At 50.8% G+C, this 17,989-nt stretch overlaps 2 protein-coding genes across 3 annotated transcripts in view; one reads left to right on the top strand and one right to left on the bottom strand.

Annotated features, from left to right (window-relative positions):
- The window catches only part of KCNAB1 (potassium voltage-gated channel subfamily A member regulatory beta subunit 1), a 57,246-nt gene extending 45,000 nt beyond the window's left edge, over positions 1-12,246 (top strand). For both annotated transcript variants that reach the window (XM_027894849.1, XM_027894850.1), the window contains exons 5-14: positions 399-443; positions 1,742-1,786; positions 1,930-1,973; positions 3,954-4,040; positions 6,750-6,835; positions 7,282-7,402; positions 8,189-8,283; positions 9,425-9,545; positions 10,148-10,236; positions 10,833-12,246. In XM_027894849.1, the coding sequence (XP_027750650.1) occupies positions 399-443; positions 1,742-1,786; positions 1,930-1,973; positions 3,954-4,040; positions 6,750-6,835; positions 7,282-7,402; positions 8,189-8,283; positions 9,425-9,545; positions 10,148-10,236; positions 10,833-10,922 (823 nt within the window). In that variant the 3' untranslated portion in view covers positions 10,923-12,246. The remainder of the gene's footprint in view (positions 1-398; positions 444-1,741; positions 1,787-1,929; positions 1,974-3,953; positions 4,041-6,749; positions 6,836-7,281; positions 7,403-8,188; positions 8,284-9,424; positions 9,546-10,147; positions 10,237-10,832) is intronic.
- A 2,305-nt stretch (positions 12,247-14,551) lies between these two features.
- Positions 14,552-17,280, bottom strand: SSR3 (signal sequence receptor subunit 3). Its single transcript, XM_027894867.1, has 5 exons — positions 17,100-17,280; positions 16,396-16,522; positions 15,845-15,943; positions 15,590-15,721; positions 14,552-15,056 (listed from the first exon to the last, which is right to left on the bottom strand). Exons 1-5 carry the CDS (start codon positions 17,236-17,238, stop codon positions 14,990-14,992), a joined length of 564 nt encoding a protein of 187 aa, XP_027750668.1. The 5' UTR covers positions 17,239-17,280; the 3' UTR covers positions 14,552-14,989.
- Positions 17,281-17,989: the final 709 nt, after the last annotated feature.

Genomic DNA, 17,989 nt, shown 5'->3' with positions numbered 1-17,989 from the left:
TCTGGCTGCAGCGGAGCTAATGCTCTTAGTGTCACTGTGGAGGGGGGAAAACATCCATCCCTAATAAATCTGCCTGGGGATGATTTACAGGGCTCGTGTGCGCTGTGGAAGGTGGGCTGGGACGTCGTGTCCCTGCTGTGGGGTCAGAGCGGCTCTGCTTCCCAGAGTGGGGTCTGGCAGAAATGGGGATCAGGGATGGGGGTCTGTCCCTGCAGGAATGGGTGCACAAGGTGCTTTGGGTCGACAGAGGGGATGTGTCCCAGCTGGGGGTCGTGTCAGGAGGGGAGGGCAGAGCTGCAGGCTGGTGTGGGGGGCACGGGTTGGGCAGATGGGGTCGATGGTGTCCGTGGGGCTGAGCATCCTCCTGCCTCCCTCACCCCGGGCTCTCTCCTGCACAGGGCTGAGGTCATCCTGGGCAACATCCTGAAGAAGAAGGGCTGGAGGTACTGTATGGCACTCCCTGTCCCCCAAGACAAGTGAACCCTTTGGCACCAGCCGATCCTTCTGGACCGTGTGGCGGTGCCATGCCGGGAGCGGGTGCTGCCGTGTGGCATGACGGTCACACACGGAGCAGCCAGACCTCTCCAGGGCCAAACAAAAACCCTCCCCTGGGTGTTTTGGGAGTGCCCAGTGGCTTCAGGAGGCTGTGACTCCTCCTGTCAGCTAACACTCCTGGCAGTGTGCCCGTGGCCCCGCAGGGAGGGTGATGTGTGGCACAGGGTGCCCGTGAGGAGGGTGTGCATTAGGGATGCAAAGCTGTGACGGGGCCTTCATCTCGGGGAGCCTGGCAGGAGGTGATACCTAATTCAAATGATGCACATTAGCATATGGTGTGCAGTTTAAAGAGCATTTACATAATCTTTAAAGGCCTCCCGTGTGTCACAGCCAGGCTGACTGAAGGATGGGTTCTAGCAGTGCTGTCTCCACAATCAGCAGCCCTGAGTTAGGGGGCTGACTGAGTGTTCAGTAGGAAATACTCTGCATGCTGTGGAAGAAGTCCAATTAAAGCTGGAGAAATTGTTCTGTACGTGTCTGGTTATGCAGCAAGGTGGTTGGGGAATGATAAATCCTTGATTTGACATCATGTAGGAGTTTAGAGATTAATCCCGATGGATCGCTCTTGAGTTTTAATAACTCTGGGAATACTGCATGATGATGAGGAGCACTGGGCATGGCTGGCAGGAGGGAACAGTGCTGCAGCCCTTGGTTAAGGGTCTGGAGATTGCTCACGCTGTAATTAAAAATGTTTGGAGGTTTTTTTGGTCCCTCCACTTGAATTAGCTTTGATTTCTGGACCCCTATCCTGATGTCCAATCCCAGCTTCCCCTGATGCAGCTTCATTCCATTTCCTCACGTCCTAAATATTTATGAACATGTATTTTGCCAAAATGCCTCCAGGATTCTTCACTTTCCATCTTCTAAAAGAGCTAAAGCTTGGATCCCCTCTGCTGCTCCAAGCACGAGGCTGAGGAACAGCTCCCTGTGCACAGCGGTGCCATTCACTGATACAAATGGAGCTCCTGTTTGCTCAGGGACTGCCAGAGTTCCCTCAGTTCAGGGCTAATTCCCCCCAGATCAGCACTGGTGTCTCCCCAGTGGTTCACTCCTGCTCTTTCCTGTTTGAGTGCTGCCAGCAGAAATCCCGTTCCTAGATTTCAGAAGTTGTCGATGGGCAGCATCCTGCTTGGTTATTTATATTATTTTCAATTAACAATAATATTTTTTTCTGCTTTGTTTGCAGGAGGTCCAGCCTGGTCATAACCACAAAGCTGTACTGGGGTGGAAAGTAAGTGTCTTTAAGGTCCCTTCCAGCCCAACCCAGTGTGTGATTCTGATTTTGGGGCTGTTTAAGCCACAATACAAGTCAGTGCTGCCCAGCCCTTGGCACCTCCGGTCCCTCACAGCCTGTTCCTGTTTTTTCCCTTGCAGAGCTGAAACGGAGAGAGGCCTTTCAAGGAAACACATCATTGAAGGTGGGTGTGGGCCAGGGTGGGCTCTGGCAGTGCCTGGCTGTCCTTTTGGGGTGGGGTGCACCCAGCTGGACCCTGTCAGCCAGGTCTGTCTGATCCCAGTGTGGACAACCAACTAACCAACCTGACCCCACGTGGGCAGCTCCCAGACTTGGCTGTGAAGTGCCCAGAATGCACCAAAGGATTGTTTTGACCTTTTTCAAGAAGTGTGAGCAAATGCCTTGCACTCCCAGCCCCCCTGCTCAGTGAGCTTTGGGGTTTGCTGGAGGAAGCTGCTCCCTGGGCACCCCCAGCTCTTCCCAGCGGTGGGACACGAGCAGGAGGGATGAGGATGGGGATGTGGGCATGATGTCAGCCTGCAGGAACAGCCTCTGGAGGGGTGCCAGGCCCTGGCTGGCACAGCTGAGCTTTGCCCTCAGTGCTGTCTCTCCTCAGGTGCCCAGTTTTGTTGGACATCCCTCCCCTGGCTCCCTCCAGGCCGTGCCCCATCCCTCTGGGCAATGCCATGCGCTGCCTTTCCCTGCCTCGCTGGATGTGTGGGAAATGTGGGTTATATGGCAAACACTGTGCCTGTGTTTGTACCACCCACCCTGTCCTGGGATGTCACTGCCCCCTCATCTCCCCTGGCAGGTGCTGTCCCAGGCAGGTCAGGTGGGATGAGCACTGCCCAAAGCAGAGCCTGGGGTGCAGGTTTGGCTCCTTCCATCCTCCTCCTTCCTGACCCTGATAGATAAGGAGCATCCCTGGAGCGTGGGCAGTTCTCCACACAGCTGGGTTTGCCCTGGGAAGTTTTCCCCATCAGGTGTTTGCAGGATTCAGCTACATTAGGACGTGGCTTTCAGACTAAGGCAGTGCTGGAGAAAGGGTTTTGGCAGCATTTTGTTGAGTTTTGATTTGAATAACCCCCTGTGAGGTGCTGGCACCGGACCCAGAGGTGCTCAGGGAAAGGGCAGCTGTGTCACAGGTGCTCCAAAGCCACCCATTTCCCATTCCTCGTGGAGCTGCTTCCTGAAATGATGGAAAAACCCTGGCAGCAGTTGGGTTAACTTCAGAGAACACAGAGCAAGTGACGTTAAGGTCAATGTTAGCTATTTTATACATATATATGTCTGTATATATATATATATATATATGTCTGTGTGCGTGAGAGAGAGGAGGATTTCTAACACTTATTTGCTATAAATCTTCCCAAGAACAAAATGTTTTTCTGAATGTTCATGAAGAATGAGTCAAAATAGAGGAGGCTGGAAATGTTTGGTGAATTTTGAGATGGGTAAAATGCCCATCTCTCCTCTCTCACACACACATACGTATATATCTATATCTGTAGGGTTTCAATGCCATCTCCCATCAGGTCCTCCCAGAGAGGCTGTCAAAGCCTGGACAGTTGTGGACTGAGCTGCAAAGAGCCTTGACTTGCTCTGCCAGACTCCCTCTGCCCTTTGCTCAGTGTTGGTGGGCACAGCCCACCCTGACAGGAGGAAAAACCCTCCCTGGTGCTTCAGCTGCTCATCACGAGGCATCAGCCTCCCCTCTGGGGCTGCATCCCTGCAGTGTCCCCCTGAGGCCACCCATCCTGAGGTGGGGCTGGAGCAAGGACTTGCCCAGAAAGCTCTGTGACAAAATTTGGCTGAAATCATCTCAGGACAGGAGCAGGGCACAGCACCCAGGCCCTGGCAGCTGTCATGGGCACGCTCAGTGCCTGGGGGCTGTTCAACCCACACCTCAGGGGAATTCAAAATTAAAGCCAATTCTCATGGAAGGAGGGGCCCCTGCAAGTGGCCAGGCTGGTGTTTTCCCCTTCCTATGGGGACAATCATACTCAGAATCCCTCTCATGCCCTGGGTGGTTGTGTGCATACACCTAAAAATACATGTATTTAAATCCCCCAAGCTTATTTTAGCCCCGTTTTGGCTCTGTTCTGTGCTGCCAGCTCTGCCTCCCTCTGACCCTGCCTGTCTTGTCTCTGCTCTCCATCCCCAGGGCTGAAGGCTTCTCTCCAGAGGCTGCAGCTGGAATATGTGGACGTGGTCTTTGCAAACCGGCCGGACAACAACACCCCCATGGAAGGTGGGTGCAAGCTTGGCTTAAAGGTTTCACCTGATCCTGGCCTAGGGGCTGACACTGAGGAGGGCAGGAAAGGAAAACCAATTTTTAGTTTAAATATTCAGTTGGGGCACTTTAAATATGAAATATCTCATTTGTGGTGTCCTGGTCCATGCAAGCTGTCCCTGCCCATGGCAGGGGCTTGGAATTAAATTAAGGTCCCTTCCCAAACCATTCCATGAGTCCATATTTATTGAAATGTATTTATGTGTTTTGGAAGGAAATGAAAGTTTCCTTTATGTCCCAGTAGCGGCTTTAATGTTATTTGAGGGGTTTATTTCCTTTTCCTGAATCCTTCAGATGAAGTGGGTTTGTGTTTGGATTTAAGGCAGGACACAGCAGGGTGTGCCAGCACAGCCAGCAGCGATGCTCTGCCCAGGGTTGGGCTGGTGGGGAGTGTTCCTTGTTAAATCCAGGCTGGTAAATCAGGGGGTGGATTGAAGGACTTGCAGGATCTGTGACTTTGTGTTCCAGTTGCATTTCGCAGTCACTGATAACCAAATACCTGTGTGTGGCACGTGGGCATAGTCCAGCCACCCCGGAGCCTCCAGCAGTGTGCTGTGGGTCAGTGGGAGGCATTTCCCAGCTGATGCTGTAGATCCCACGGGCAGCACGGCCCTGGCAGCCAGGCACGGGCTGGGGGGAGCCTGCTGGGACCGGGCTGGGGTGAGGGAAGGGACACTCTTGTTATGAATGGCACGGTGGAGCTTCTACCCATGTTCTTCCTGCTTTTTTTGTGGTTCACCTACTAAGCCACTTCTATCCCAGAGCATCTGCTGAACCATCTGCTGGTGCCGCTCTCCCAGAGCGTGCAGGGAGGGCTGCGCTGCCTTCCCTGCACACAGCCCTGCTCCAGCACCTTCCCTGCCTGTGCCTTTCCCACAGGAAAACCAGGGAGAGGTTTGGGCTGGAAAGGACCTTAAAGTGCCTCTCATTCCAACCCCTCTGCCACGGGCAGGGACACCCTCCACTAGACCAGGCTGCTCCAAGTCCTGTCCAGCCTGAAGATCTGATCCCCCAGCTGCGCAGGCAGATGGTTTTTCTTCACCCCAAGAGGCTTTTCCAGCTGTGCAGCTCCAGCTGGGGGGGAAGGAGGGTCCTGGGGTCCCACTGTCTCAGTGCTGGGTGCCCATGGCACAGCCAGCACCCACAGCTCTGGAATGCAGGGAGGGAAGGGGACAGTGTTCCTACCAGGGAACTTCAAGCTGCTTCAGAATTATTATTATGCTGCCAGAGGCTGTTTTCTGGGGTTGGAAACATTTATTTATATTCAAAAAAAAGAAAAAATCTCCTGTTCCTAAATGGTGCCATTTGGGTGTCCAGCTGGCAGGCCAAGAGATCCAGGGATGTGCTATTCCCACATCCCATCCCCATGGGAGCAGGCTCTGTAAACAAGAAGGTACCTATATATTTTCTGAGTTGACTTGGGTTTTTCTTGAAAGGAGTAGAGGTGGGAGAAATGAAAACAAGCCCGGGCTGAGATGTGTAAGAGGCGTATGACGAAATGTTTGTCAAGGCTCCCAAATGGTGGTGGGGCAAAAATAGAAAACTGAGCCCGGGGAGAAGCTGGTGCTGACAGGGAGGGAGCAAGGGAGGGGAGGATCACTTACAGGCTGAGGCTGGGGAGGGTAGCAAGTGAAAAACGATTTTTAATGAAAGCTAGAAATAGCTCGTTTGGGGTATCCTGGAGCCCAGTGTACCTGCACAGGGGGAAGGTGTCCCTGCCCACGGCAGGGGGTTGGAACGAGATGGTCTTTAAGGTCCCTTCCATCCCCAATCAGTCCATGGTTCTATATTTACACTTCAGTGAAATGAGTTTGTTTTGGAAGGAAATAGAAGTTTCCTTCATGTCTCAGTGGTGCCTTTAACGTTTTTTGGGATTTTTGTTTCCTTTTCCTGATTCCCTCAGACCGGTGGATTAGTGTTGGGGTTTAGGGCAGGTCTCTGTGTCCAACAAAGCCCAGCCCTGCAGGTTGCAAATGGAGATTTGCCCATCCTGAGCTGCCCCTGGCTGCCTGCAGCAGGATCTCACCCAGGGCCCAGGCTGGCAGTGTCATCTCCTGCCTGTCAAGATCCTTCTCTTTTCTTCCCTAAGTAGGACGAGAATCCTGACGGTATAAAAGGCAGCTCGTCTTGATCTCGAGACAGCCGTGCCTGGAGTCCTTATCCAAAGGAGAGCACAGGGATTACAATTTACAGGCATGACAGGATCCTCCAGGCGCCAGGCGGCCTGGCTTTGCAGAGGTGACACCCCAGGGTGACAGGGCCCTTGGTGAAGGGGGGTTCAGCCATCCAGTTCTGCAGTTTGACCCCCAGCATCCCAGTGCTCCTGGTAAAATCAAGCAGACCCAGATATATTCTTTTAGGAAACAAACATTAAAACGAATTGATCCTGCAGTTCATTTTTCCACTGTGCTGCCCCCTTGTGCTAAATTTTAAAAGAAATGCTCTGCCAAGGTGCTGGTGGGCAGGAGATCAGCATCTTCATATTTGCACTGAAAATGCTTTTCCATCCACGCTTGAGCAAAAGAAAGGAGCAGAGCTGGTGTTCAGTGCAAACTGCTTGGGACTGTCAGCGCTCTTGGAATCTGCGAGTGGCCTGGGGAGGATCTGGTGCTGTAAACGTGGCCTCTGGGCACTCCTCATCCTGCTTTTCTCCCTTTTCTCCTGCAGAGATCGTGCGGGCGATGACGCACGTGATCAACCAGGGCATGGCCATGTACTGGGGCACGTCCCGCTGGAGCGCCATGGAGATCATGGTAAGGACAGCTCTGGGAATTGCTGGGGGGGTTTCACCCCAGCCAGGACCCTTGCCCCTCAGATATAATGTGAGAAGCTGTTCACAGTGAGCCCGGTGCTGATCAGGAGCAGGGCTGAGCTGGGGGTTTGGGCGGTTTGGCTGGGTTTGATGGAATTCAGGGGGAATTCAAGGTGTCTCTGGGTTTGACGTCAGTGCTCGTGGCCAGCCTGGTCTAATGGGAGGCGTCCCTGCCCGTGGCAGGGGGTGGAACAATATGAGCTTTGAGGTCCCTCCCGGTCCAAACCAGTCTGGGATTCCAAGAGATTCCAGGAGCATCCTGCTGCTTCCCCCCTTCCCCTTGCTAAAGGGAAGACTCGAGCTGGTTGTCCCCGGGAGTGTTGCTGGTGTGTCCTGCAGGATATTTGCAGGTACTGAAGTCCTTTCCTGCTGGTTTCTCCTCTCCAGGAAGCCTACTCCGTGGCCAGGCAGTTCAACATGATCCCACCCGTGTGTGAACAGGCTGAATATCATCTGTTCCAGAGAGAGAAAGTGGAGGTTCAGCTGCCAGAGTTATATCACAAAATTGGTGAGTCTGAGGCTGCTGTGCCTTTTGGCTCGTGCGTCCCCAGAGAGAGAGAGAGCAAGGGTGACCTGGGGCTTCAGGTGGCAGCAGGACACAGACAGGTGTGTGTGTGTGAATACTTCTTTATCAGAGCCACAGTGAACTGGTTTTTCTTTCATGTCCTAAAGGACATGAAAGAAAAACCAGTTCACTGTGGCTCTGATAAAGAAGTATTCCTTAATATTATGTATTAATATAGTATGTGAATAAATATTAAGTATTAATTGCCATGACCGCCTCTTCCTCTGAGACTTGTGTGGCCCATCAAAGTGCCACCTCTGCCCTGTATCCAAAGCCACCAGCACCTCCTCGTGCCTCTCCCAGGGGTCTGAGGAGCAGGGGAGGGAGCTGGTCCCCTGCCAGCAGGAAGGATGTGATGGTGGCAGGCAGAGGAGATGCCTGCTCAGGAGCTCAGGTGCTTCGCTGCTGCAGGAGCCAGGATGGGGCTGGAGGCTCCTGAAAGAGGCTTTTTGGATGATTAAGGCAGTCAGTGTCTTCCAGGGACATGCTGCTGATGCATTAAGGAGTAATCATTATTTTATTTTTTAATTATATTAATCATCTAAATAAATACATCAGGGCAGCAGCAGCATCTCCCTGGAAGCACTGACTGAACGTCGCTGCCGGTGGCAATAGAAACAAGCAGAAACTGGTTTGCTTTTATTTCCTTTTTTGACTGAAAGTCCTGGTTTTGGTACAGCTCTGATGTCTCCCACTGCCCTGACGTGCCCTGCTCTGTTCTCTCTGCAGGGGTGGGAGCAATGACGTGGTCCCCGCTGGCCTGCGGGATCATCTCAGGGAAATACGGCAATGGGGTCCCAGAGAGCTCCAGGGCTTCCCTCAAGGTATTCCTGGGGCCTGTGGGAGAGGGGCTGCTTGGAGAGGGCAGGGGGGTAACAGAGGGGAAAGGGATCCCTGGGAGAAGGCCGGGCTGTGTGTCCATGGATGGTTTCTCTGGCAACCGCTCTGCGAGTGAGGAGGATCCGGGTTAGAACACGCTCGGGTTCCCCACGCAGAGCTGGGCACTGGCAGGGGCTGGGGGCAGGGTGGGGGCTGCAGGACACTGGGTGCTGCCCCCTGATGCTCCTGGCTGATGGTTATCATGGAATCGTTAAGGTGGGAAAAGATCCGGAAATCTCCACAGTGACCCTCCTTTTATTCTTACTGGGAGCTACGGGGTCTCCTCCCAGATCCTGCACATGTGGTTTAATGGTTTGAAAGGTGGCAGAGCACTAAAATGTCATGGATTTGGGAAAAACCCAAGCCAGATGGGATCTGGGCCTCTGTTCCAGCCAGGCAAAAGCCAGCACTGCGTGGCAGTGCCAGCAGAGTGACGGCTGTCCCTGGGCTGGCTCTGCTCTCTTTGGTGCTTTTTAAAGGAAATGGGCTGTTTCATTGTTTTGTTGTTTTTTTTTTTTTTTCCAACCACAGTGTATTAGTAACTCTTGGTAAAGGCTATTGGAGAAGGTGGATGGTGAGAGGGGTCCAAATTAAATTGCTGAGAGTGCAGCAGCACCAACCTCCAAGTCTGGAGCTGGGAGAACTGAAGTCCCACTTTGCTTTAATTAATGTTTTAATCTTGAACAAGATCAGATATTCCCTCACAATTTTTTTTGGAGGGGTTTGGGTCAAAATCTTCTCAAGCTGACTAATATTTCACTTTTTTTTTTGTCTGCTCTGTGATGGGATTCAATGGTCCAAAAAGAGAAGTTAGGGAGGTTCCAGGTTCTGGAGTGAGTCCATCAGCTGCATAAAGCCAGGGTGATGTAGATCCAGGGACATTCTGGTCCTGTCCTAATTGCTTTGGGGAGCCAAACTTTGTGTCATTCAGCCCCCACGACCTCCTGGGTTGGCCATGGCTTTTCAAGTGCCATTACAGACATATATGTATATAAATATATATATATGTCTGTAATTATAAATGGGGTTAAAGTTTCCATTTTGGGAGATGGAAGCTGACAGCAGTGCAATGTGCCTGGTCTGCAGTGCTACCAGTGGCTGAAGGAGAAGATCATCAGCGAGGAGGGCAGGAAGCAGCAGGGGAAGCTGAAGGACCTGTCTCCCATCGCCGAGCGCCTGGGGTGCACCCTGCCCCAGCTGGCTGTCGGTGGGTCCCGGGCTGGGCACCCTGGGGGGCTCTGGGGCTGCTCCCCTGCTCTGTGCAGCCCTCAGGGATGGTTTGGGGAAGGGCAGCGCAGGAAAAGATGGGTTGTCTTTCACACAGGGCAAGGGGTGGCTTGGGCTGGGCCTGTAGCTAGAGATGGGTTTGTTATCTGAATGCTTAAGGGATTATTTATCCTGGAATGCTTTGGGCTGGAAGGGAGTGTAAAGATCACTCATTCCACCCCCTGCCATGGGCAGCAACACCTTCCACTAGCACAGGTTGCTCCAAGCCCCGTCCAGCCTGGCCTTGGACACTCCCAGGGCTGGGGCAGCCACGGCTGCTCTGGGCAACAATTACATAAAATAAGATTATTTCCAGCATCAACATGAGCCTGTGACTGCCAGGGTATTTTGAGCCTCCTCAGGGTCCAACCTGCCTGTTTCTCTGCTCCCTCCCCTCTGGAAGCCACCTCCCTCCCCGCAGTTCAGCACACTGGCCCAACAGACACAGGAGAACGATGTGGTTCTCAGAGGTTGTCACACTTCAGGCTCTGGGGTGAGGCCACATCACTCCACCTTGTTGCTGACCTCATGCCTTTATTCCAGCTTGGTGCCTGAGGAACGAGGGTGTCAGCTCTGTCCTTCTGGGGTCTTCCAACCCGGAGCAGCTGATCGAGAACCTCGGAGCCATCCAGGTAAGTGCAGGTGGTGGTGGCCCCTCCCTGGGGGTCTAGCTCTGCTCAGCTCCCTGGGGGTGACACCCCCACACCTCAGCACCCTCCTTCTCTTAATTTAGTGCCAGTACTTGGTATTTTGTCCTGCAATTCTGTTTATGCCCCTTAATTAGGCAAATCTAGGGTGTCACCAGGATTTACCACACTGGTGGTGGTTATAGATGTATCCAGTGACACCATGGAGGCATCAGCAGGTTTAACGTGTCTGAAAGGGAAAGGGACCCTATTCCAGGGCACGCTGTGATGGATTCTGTGCTGCCATATGTCACCTGCACCCACCTTAATGAATCTGCTGTTCGTCACAATCAGCCTCCTCTCCCTGTGCTGCCCTGGCACCAGCTCGTGTCCCACTGCAGCCCAGCAAGTTCAGGGGCATTGCCATGAATCTCTCACTGAGTAAAGGCAGTCCAGTGGTTCCTCCTTTAAGGGAGAGAGTTATTAGATGAATGTTTAATATCTGTCACACACAAAAACCCCAGAGGAAATGTTATCTGATAAAATCTGGGTTTAAATTTGGAACCAACCTTGATTAAACAGGGGCCGCCTTCTCCCCGCAGGTCCTTCCAAAGATGACGTCCCACATCGTGAACGAGATAGACAATATCCTGGGAAACAAGCCCTACGGCAAGAAGGACTACAGATCCTAATGCTCTGCATGAGCTGCCTGCACTGCATGGTGTAGAAGTGCTCTGTACAGCCGTACAGCCCCGACCCAATAGCCGGGCATGAGAATCATTCAGCACCTGCTGCTCGGTGTCTCCTGTCACTGGACCCTTCGAGATGTGTGCTCTTGCTACCAATCTGCAGTGAAATCAAAAAGGCACAGCCGATCTCTCTTCTAACCAGGAATAATCCTGTATTTTTTCTTACCTTCGACCGAGTTCATTAATTTTTACTTTCCTCTCTGCACCTCATGCTTGTGCTGTGAAAAACACTTGTAAAGCAAAAAAAAAAAAAAACAAACCAACAAACTAATTTATAACCTTCAGGTACTTGGTAATTAAAGAAGGATGTACAGATCTATTTTTTCAATGAAGAAAAGCCAGATACAACTTCAGGTTTTAATAAAACCACGTTTGGGAAATCTCAACTATAAAGTTTCTTCAGGTTAACAGGTGGAAGGGGCGAGCTCAGACTTTGGTTGCTTTTAGAGACGCTGAGTATAAGCTTTAGGTTTTGTTTGTAGCTGAATAAAAGCTGTAAGACAGAGAATCAGTTAGAACTTAGTTCAGCTCCTAACTGTACAGCTACTCCAGCTGTGGGTGCTCCTGGGAAGCCTCCCTGAGCAGCGTTAGGAAACCCAACCTCGCATGTCAGGTTACTGAACCAACAGCTCTCTGCAAAATTCTACTTCTCCATAAACCTTAAACCAAGAAAGCCATGATTAAATATTGGGTTTTGCATCTATAGAAACCTGCCTCTACTTCTGCCTGCTTGTAGACAGAGCTACTGCAAATTTCAATATTCAGGAGCTTTTAAGGATATAGACACTTATAAATATATATATATATATAATAAATAACTGCTGAAAACTACCAGGAAAAATCAGGTACGTACCTTGAAAGGCTACATCTGCTTTATTTTGGAATCAGGGATAAGTAAATGCATAGACACATTTCAAACAGATTTTTGTGAGCATTTACAGGAGTTGATAGCAAGGATGTACATATTAATTTACCCAGCTGGAGAACCACGTTGTAGTTTCCCCTGGATTTGCTCTGTACAACTCCCATGATCTCAGCCTGTATTTCTCAGGTCCTTCCTGGGGTACAGCCCTGTACAGTATTTGTAGGACCCTTGTACTCTGGACCCAAGCCCAGGGCTCACCTGGGCCAGGTGAGCAGCCCCCAGTGCTGAGTTGTCTCCTCCTGTATTCGAAGCTGTGGTCTGTGTAAATGACTCCTGCTGTATATGAGACCTGCAGTCTGATGGATCCTGCTTGGACACAATAAAAGCATTTTGTGCATCTGATTTATCCCTGCAGACTGTTACTGACTGCACGAGCTGCCCGGAGCCAGCAGTGCTCTCCCTGGACACGGGGAGCTGTTGTTCCTCAGGGAGACTCTCCTGCTGTCCCCAGGAGGGCCGGTGACACGGAGCAGGGACACGAGGGACCTGGGCTGGCTGCACACCTGGGACGGAGGTACCTCTGGAATCAACCCCCTGGGACAGACACCTGAGCGATGCTGTGACAGCCTTGAGCTGAAGGAGGGCAGGGGTAGGTGGGACAATGGGGAGAAACCCTTCCCTGGGAGGGTGGGCAGGCCCTGGCACAGGCTGCCCAGTCCCAGCCCCTTTCCCAGTGCTCCTTCCACCGTCCCCCCTGCTGCATCATCAGCTGGGACAGTTAACTGATGTTCACTGCTGCAAAGGCTTCGACCACCTCACAGTTAACAGCTTTGTTCATTTAACAGAATTATCTTCCCAGTAGCAGACTAATTTCCCTCCCTCTGCAGGTACAATTTAATGTTCTCCCTTTCCCTTCGCACGTACGTGGGGATCCAGCAGCGCATTAAAAATAGATTAATTACCAACTTTTTTTAATTGAAAAGGAGATGGCATTGTCTCCTACTCAGAGCAAGAGCTTAAAACTCTGAGGGCAATGGGGGGCCAAGCGGCAGCTCAGCTTGAGGTCAACCCTCAGCATTAACTGAAGAAATCTAATTTCAGCGTATTAGATTGAATTTTATATACATCACTGCAGCTTGTAGTGCGGATTGCAAGGGGAAAAAACAACCACCCCCCAAAAAACAACTCAAAAGCAGACAAAAATACAAATAACAAAAAAAAAGACAGCCCCAAAACTTTTCTGAGCAGGCCCAAGATGAGGGTTTTTTGCAGCACACAACCCACCCCACCCACCCACCCACCTGCTTTTGTTTCAGGCTGTCAGTGCTCGATGATCCCTCTCCTCGCTCCAGGCCTCAGCAACTGCTAATCCCAAAAAAACCCCCTACAGTAGGATGAAAAGCTGTTAATAAAAGACTCAGTGAGGTGACAGTAATAGCAGAAGGAAGTGCTGCTTCCAAGCACTGCTCCAGCCAGCAGGTTTTCTGGAGGACACACGTGGCAGGGAGAGCCCTGGCGGTGCAGTGAGTGTATCGGTGTTGTTTGTTCAAATGTTCAGTTTAAGGACTGGGTGATTCGGGAGGAATGGAGCAAAAACCAGCCCCATCCAAACCCTGGTGCTTGGAGAGCTGCCAGCCTGGCCTCCTGCTGGGCTCTGCCTGGGTACAGAGGCTTGGCACAAATTCGGTTTGTGAGTGCGAAACTGCCTGAAATACGGACATTAGATCCTTTACAAGAAGTGGTAAGTCAAGGACAGCACAACTGTGTGAGGCAGGCACCAGCCTGGGTGTCTCCTAGGGAATGTCTCCTTCCAGAGGTGAATGATCAGGCACCAGTGATAAAGAAAAATCCACACATTTTGAGGGGAAACAATCAAGTTAAAAAGTGCTAAATGCCTGACCAGAGAAGTGATTTCCAGGGCAGCTCCGAAGTGCACCGAAGCCACGGGAGTTTCCATGGTTTGGATAAACAGAACGGATCATACCGGGAAGCAAAGGAAGAGTAAATGATGCAGGGGAGGGTTAGGACAAGACCCCCCAACCCCATCCAATCCCCAATCCCAAAGGATGCTGACAGGTGTGATAAACAGTCAGTCAGCAGGCACTGGGTAAGTAGGAATTGTTCTATGACTGGTTATTTGTCAGAAATAGAGCCCTTTCTGTCTCCTGCTCTCCAGATTCTTCATTTTACTCTATTTTCCATAAATCTCATTGAAGTGAAATTTAGCAGAGTAATTGTTACATTAAATCTGATTATGAGCTTTCTCCTTCTTCCCTACAGATCCCAAGTCTGTAATGGCAGGATCTGTAACTTCTGCACTAGAATTCCAATAATAGCAGTCGAGTTTGGCATTTAACAGAACAGCTGCTTCAGTGATAGCAAGAAAATAAGGGACAGGATTGTCTGATAAACCCATTACAACAAGCCAGCTAAAGCATTTCTGCTAAGCTGTGCAAGGAAACTGCAGGGCTTTTTATTTATTTGCAATTTTGGAAATGAATGGGGAAAAAAAAAAAAGTATATTCAAATCACTTCCAAAGTGTTTTTCTAGGGGGTTTAGGTTGTTGTCCTGACAACAAGTTACTTAAAAATTAGGAGTATTTCCAATGAACACAGGAAAAGCCTCCTTTGGTGGAGAAAGCAGAATGAGCCAACAAACCTACACATGAAAATGCCCATTTTTTTAAAGAATGGAAATACAAGGAACTAAATGGCAAAAAAAGCTCCTTTTTATTACAACTTCCCAAGTTACATTGGTAGATGGTGGATTGTCACTTTTTTGATTGGTGAGTTTGGCTCTGAGGCTGCTCCCCAAACTCCCAGGGGCTGTGGGTGCAGCTGGGCAGTCCCAGTGTGGAGCTGCCCGTGGGCTGCAGAACCATCACAGCTCTGGGGAGCTTCACAGAGGTGCCTGCTCACAGCTCACACCCCATTTCCCTCCTGAAGTAAAAAAATTCATTCATTCATGTCTTGAGTAACACCATGTAAAGATACCAAAAGTAAAGATAATTCCATCACTTTGGATTCAAACCCTCCCCCCCCTTACACTCATAATACAAAAAAAAAAAAATTCCTATTCTGCCCTTGAACATTTTTATGGCAGTTGAGGCCTCTCACAGAAAAAAAAATGCTGTGGGGTTTTTGTCTACTTGGATCCAGTGGAGAGCAGAGCGATCAGTCCTGATGAAGCACTTATAGAAAGAATATAGTTTCTGTAGGGAACAGGTTAAGGACATACAATTCTATAGATACTTCTTTGGTACAGAACATTTACTAGAAGTTTTGTGAAAAAGAAGGAATTGGAATGGTCTTTACAGGTTTAAAACTGAAATACTGTAACCTCAACTGCAGCTCAAAATAAAGGCACGAACTTACCTTTAAAGTTAAGACACTCATAAAGTCGAGCCTGTTCTCTTAACTGTATTTGCAAAACAAGTTTTAACTACAGAACATCTTGAATTAACTGCCCTGACTGGCAATACCAATTTCCTTAAGGAACACAAGATTCTACTTGTGAAGTTACAGAAACTAAAGCAACCTGCAAGGTAAGAGCACCTGGCAACTAACAACGACAGAGGGTTTCTGCAGGAAAAACAAGCTGCCTCCTCGTTCCAAAATTACAGCTCAAGTGGCAAAGCCACGAGAATTTCTGGAGTGATGTCCTTAAAGCACCTGATGTCACATTCATGGGATTGGGAAGGGTTTTTCTGTAAACTCTGCTTTTCAGCCAGGGCACAAAGGATACACGGTGGGGTTGAAGTTCTTGAGCACGAAAAACGAAGCGATGATGACCAGCACCAGGAACAGGGTGTTGTTGTAGAAGATGGAAAAAGTCGTCGCTTCATAGTCTGCAACTTCATTTTTCTTCCACAGGATTCTAGGAGCAAGTAGAGACAACAGTTCAGGCATATTTAAATCAGTGTATCTGATTTAAATGTCCTTAAGGACACTTAAGGCAGCAGTACAACAAAGGAGAGAAGGAAGAGGACAAGGAGATCACCTTTCATCCTTCTCCTTACGGGACATCTTCCTGTTGTCTGCCTCGGACAGCTTGCGAGTCACTTCCTTGGAAACAGCATCCTCTCTTTTCTGGGCTACCCTGTAAGCAACACCACTCATGTTCAACTCCAGAAACTAATTAAAACCCCCACAGGTAAACCCTGGGATTAGAGGAAGTTTTATTTACAGCGAAGAATAAAATGGAGTCAAGACACCAAACAGTTTTGTCAAGTTGAAGGGACAGGTAATAATCAAACTGCTATAGGTAATATAATGTTGATATAATCAGTAATTTAATTTAAATATAATTTATGGCAATACCCATTGAGCACAATGGTACTTCTGCTATTTCACTGTACTCTTAGCTGACAAGACTAGGCTACTCCATAATTACAAGTGACAACAAAAACCAACTAGGAAATATTTCTGTGTAAAACAGATTTTGGAGTAACATTTCAGGCATTCTTATTCATAAAAAAAATTAAGTTGTAGACGCTGGTTCTGTTAAATTATTAAATAATAAATTCCAGTCCCAACAGCCACCAAACTTACTTGTGTTTGAGGACAAACTTGACGTTCTTATACGCAAAAGCCACCAGATAGGTACTGATGAGGGTCATCACGCTGTACAGGACTGCGGACTGAACCAGATCCATGTGCCATATCCTCCAGTAGAGCCCTTCAAAGGAGAAAAAAATAAAATCACGTTTTGAGTGGCTTCTCTCCAAGGAAAAAAAAAACCACAGGAGCATTTTTTTCTCCAGGATCAGCACACAGGAGACCAGCTCTGTAATTCGGCACGGGCTCCACCAGCCCAAACCCAATTCCCGCAAATCCCTTGGAGCGCTGGGGCTGCGTTAGGAACACTCGGGATGGAGAAACGCGCTCCGTGAGGCCCCTCCGGGCCGAGGCAGCGCCGCAGGGACACGTCAGGGCTGTGGGGCCCTCACGGGCGGCCCACGATCGGCCCCAAACCCGCACGGAACCGACCCCGCACGGCCCCGCCGGGGTGGGCTCGGAGCGGCAGCGGGACAGAGCCCGTGCTGGGGAGTCCCTGATCCCTCAGGGGCCACCGGTCCCCTTCAGAATCTGCCGATCCCCTTCCCAGGACCTCCCGCTCCCCTCAGGTGCTGCCGATCCCCTCAGGTGCCGCCGATCCCCCTCCCAGCGCCTCCTGCTCCCCTCAGGGCCTCCTGCTCCCCTCAGGACCCGCCGCTGCCCTCCCGGCCGCCGCCAGCCCCGTTCCCCCCGCTCACAGATGGGGATGGCGGACACGATGAAGGCGTTGCCGAAGAAGAGCGCGGAGGACTTGGCCGAGAGGTTGCGGCTGAAGTCCTGCAGGAGCAGGTCCTCCTCGGACTGCTGGCGCCCGCCGGGGCCGCCCTTGGGAGCCATGTCGGGAGCGGCACCGTCAGCGCTCGGAGCGGCTCCGGGGGCAGCACACGCGGCAGGGGCGGGACCGGCACCGGCTCAAAGCGCTTCCGGAGCACCCGGCCCCATCCCAATCCCTTTCCCAATCCCCATCCCGATCCCAGCCCCTCTCCCGAGCCCCGGCCCGATCCCAGCCCCGCTCCCCATCCCCGATGTAGCCGCGCTCCCCGCGCCGGGACCCGCGGCGGCCGAGGCAGGTGAGTGCTCTCGGGGGGATCCCTCCGGGCTGGCACACTTTGCCTGGGAGAGGAGTGGAGTTTTGTTTTGTTTTGTTTGTTTGTTTGTTTTTTTTTCCTGCCGGTGGAAATCCCACCCTCCAGCGTTTCTGCCTCGTTTCGGGCTCTTGGAGCCGCTCCCTGAGCCCCCTCCCCGCTCCACACCAGCCGCACAGAGGGCTCTGCTTTCCACTCCTTTTATCGTTCCCCCTGCAGTTTGTGAGAACAGATTTTGGGCAGGAGTTTTGAGCTGGAGTTTTGAGGATTGCCATCCGTGTCCCCCAGCAGGGGCATACAGGCATTGCCCCATGGCCTTGGGCTGACTGCAGCAGAAGAACTCCTTGGTCCCTGGACAGCACATTTCTCTTAAATATTTTTAGCGTTTTGGTGTAAAAACATCATTTAGCAAACTGTATGCGTTCCTAAAATTTAATTAAGGACATTTTTTCCCGTTTATTCCCCCCACCCCCGGTTACTAGTGTTATCTGCTTCCAAGAAAA

The sequence above is a fragment of the Empidonax traillii genome, unplaced genomic scaffold (assembly GCF_003031625.1).
Source record: "Empidonax traillii isolate 1590-97213 ecotype Southwest subspecies unplaced genomic scaffold, ASM303162v1 scaffold444:size1099390, whole genome shotgun sequence".
Classification (NCBI taxonomy): domain Eukaryota; kingdom Metazoa; phylum Chordata; class Aves; order Passeriformes; family Tyrannidae; genus Empidonax; species Empidonax traillii.
The sequence above is the reverse complement of the archived record's forward strand: the minus strand, read 5'-3'. Positions and strand labels throughout refer to the sequence as shown.

Excerpts from the sequence above, each read along its gene's own strand:
- SSR3 (XM_027894867.1), bottom strand. The coding sequence starts at position 17,238 with ATGGCTCCCAAGGGCGGCCCCGGCGGGCGCCAGCAGTCCGAGGAGGAC. Across the intron at positions 15,722-15,844 it reads CGTAAGGAGAAGGATGAAAG|AATCCTGTGGAAGAAAAATG; the intron begins GTGATCTCCTTG and ends ACTTGCTCCTAG. Across the intron at positions 15,057-15,589 it reads AAGAACTTCAACCCCACCGT|AAACTATATTCTTTCTATAA; the intron begins GTATCCTTTGTG and ends TGTTCCCTACAG.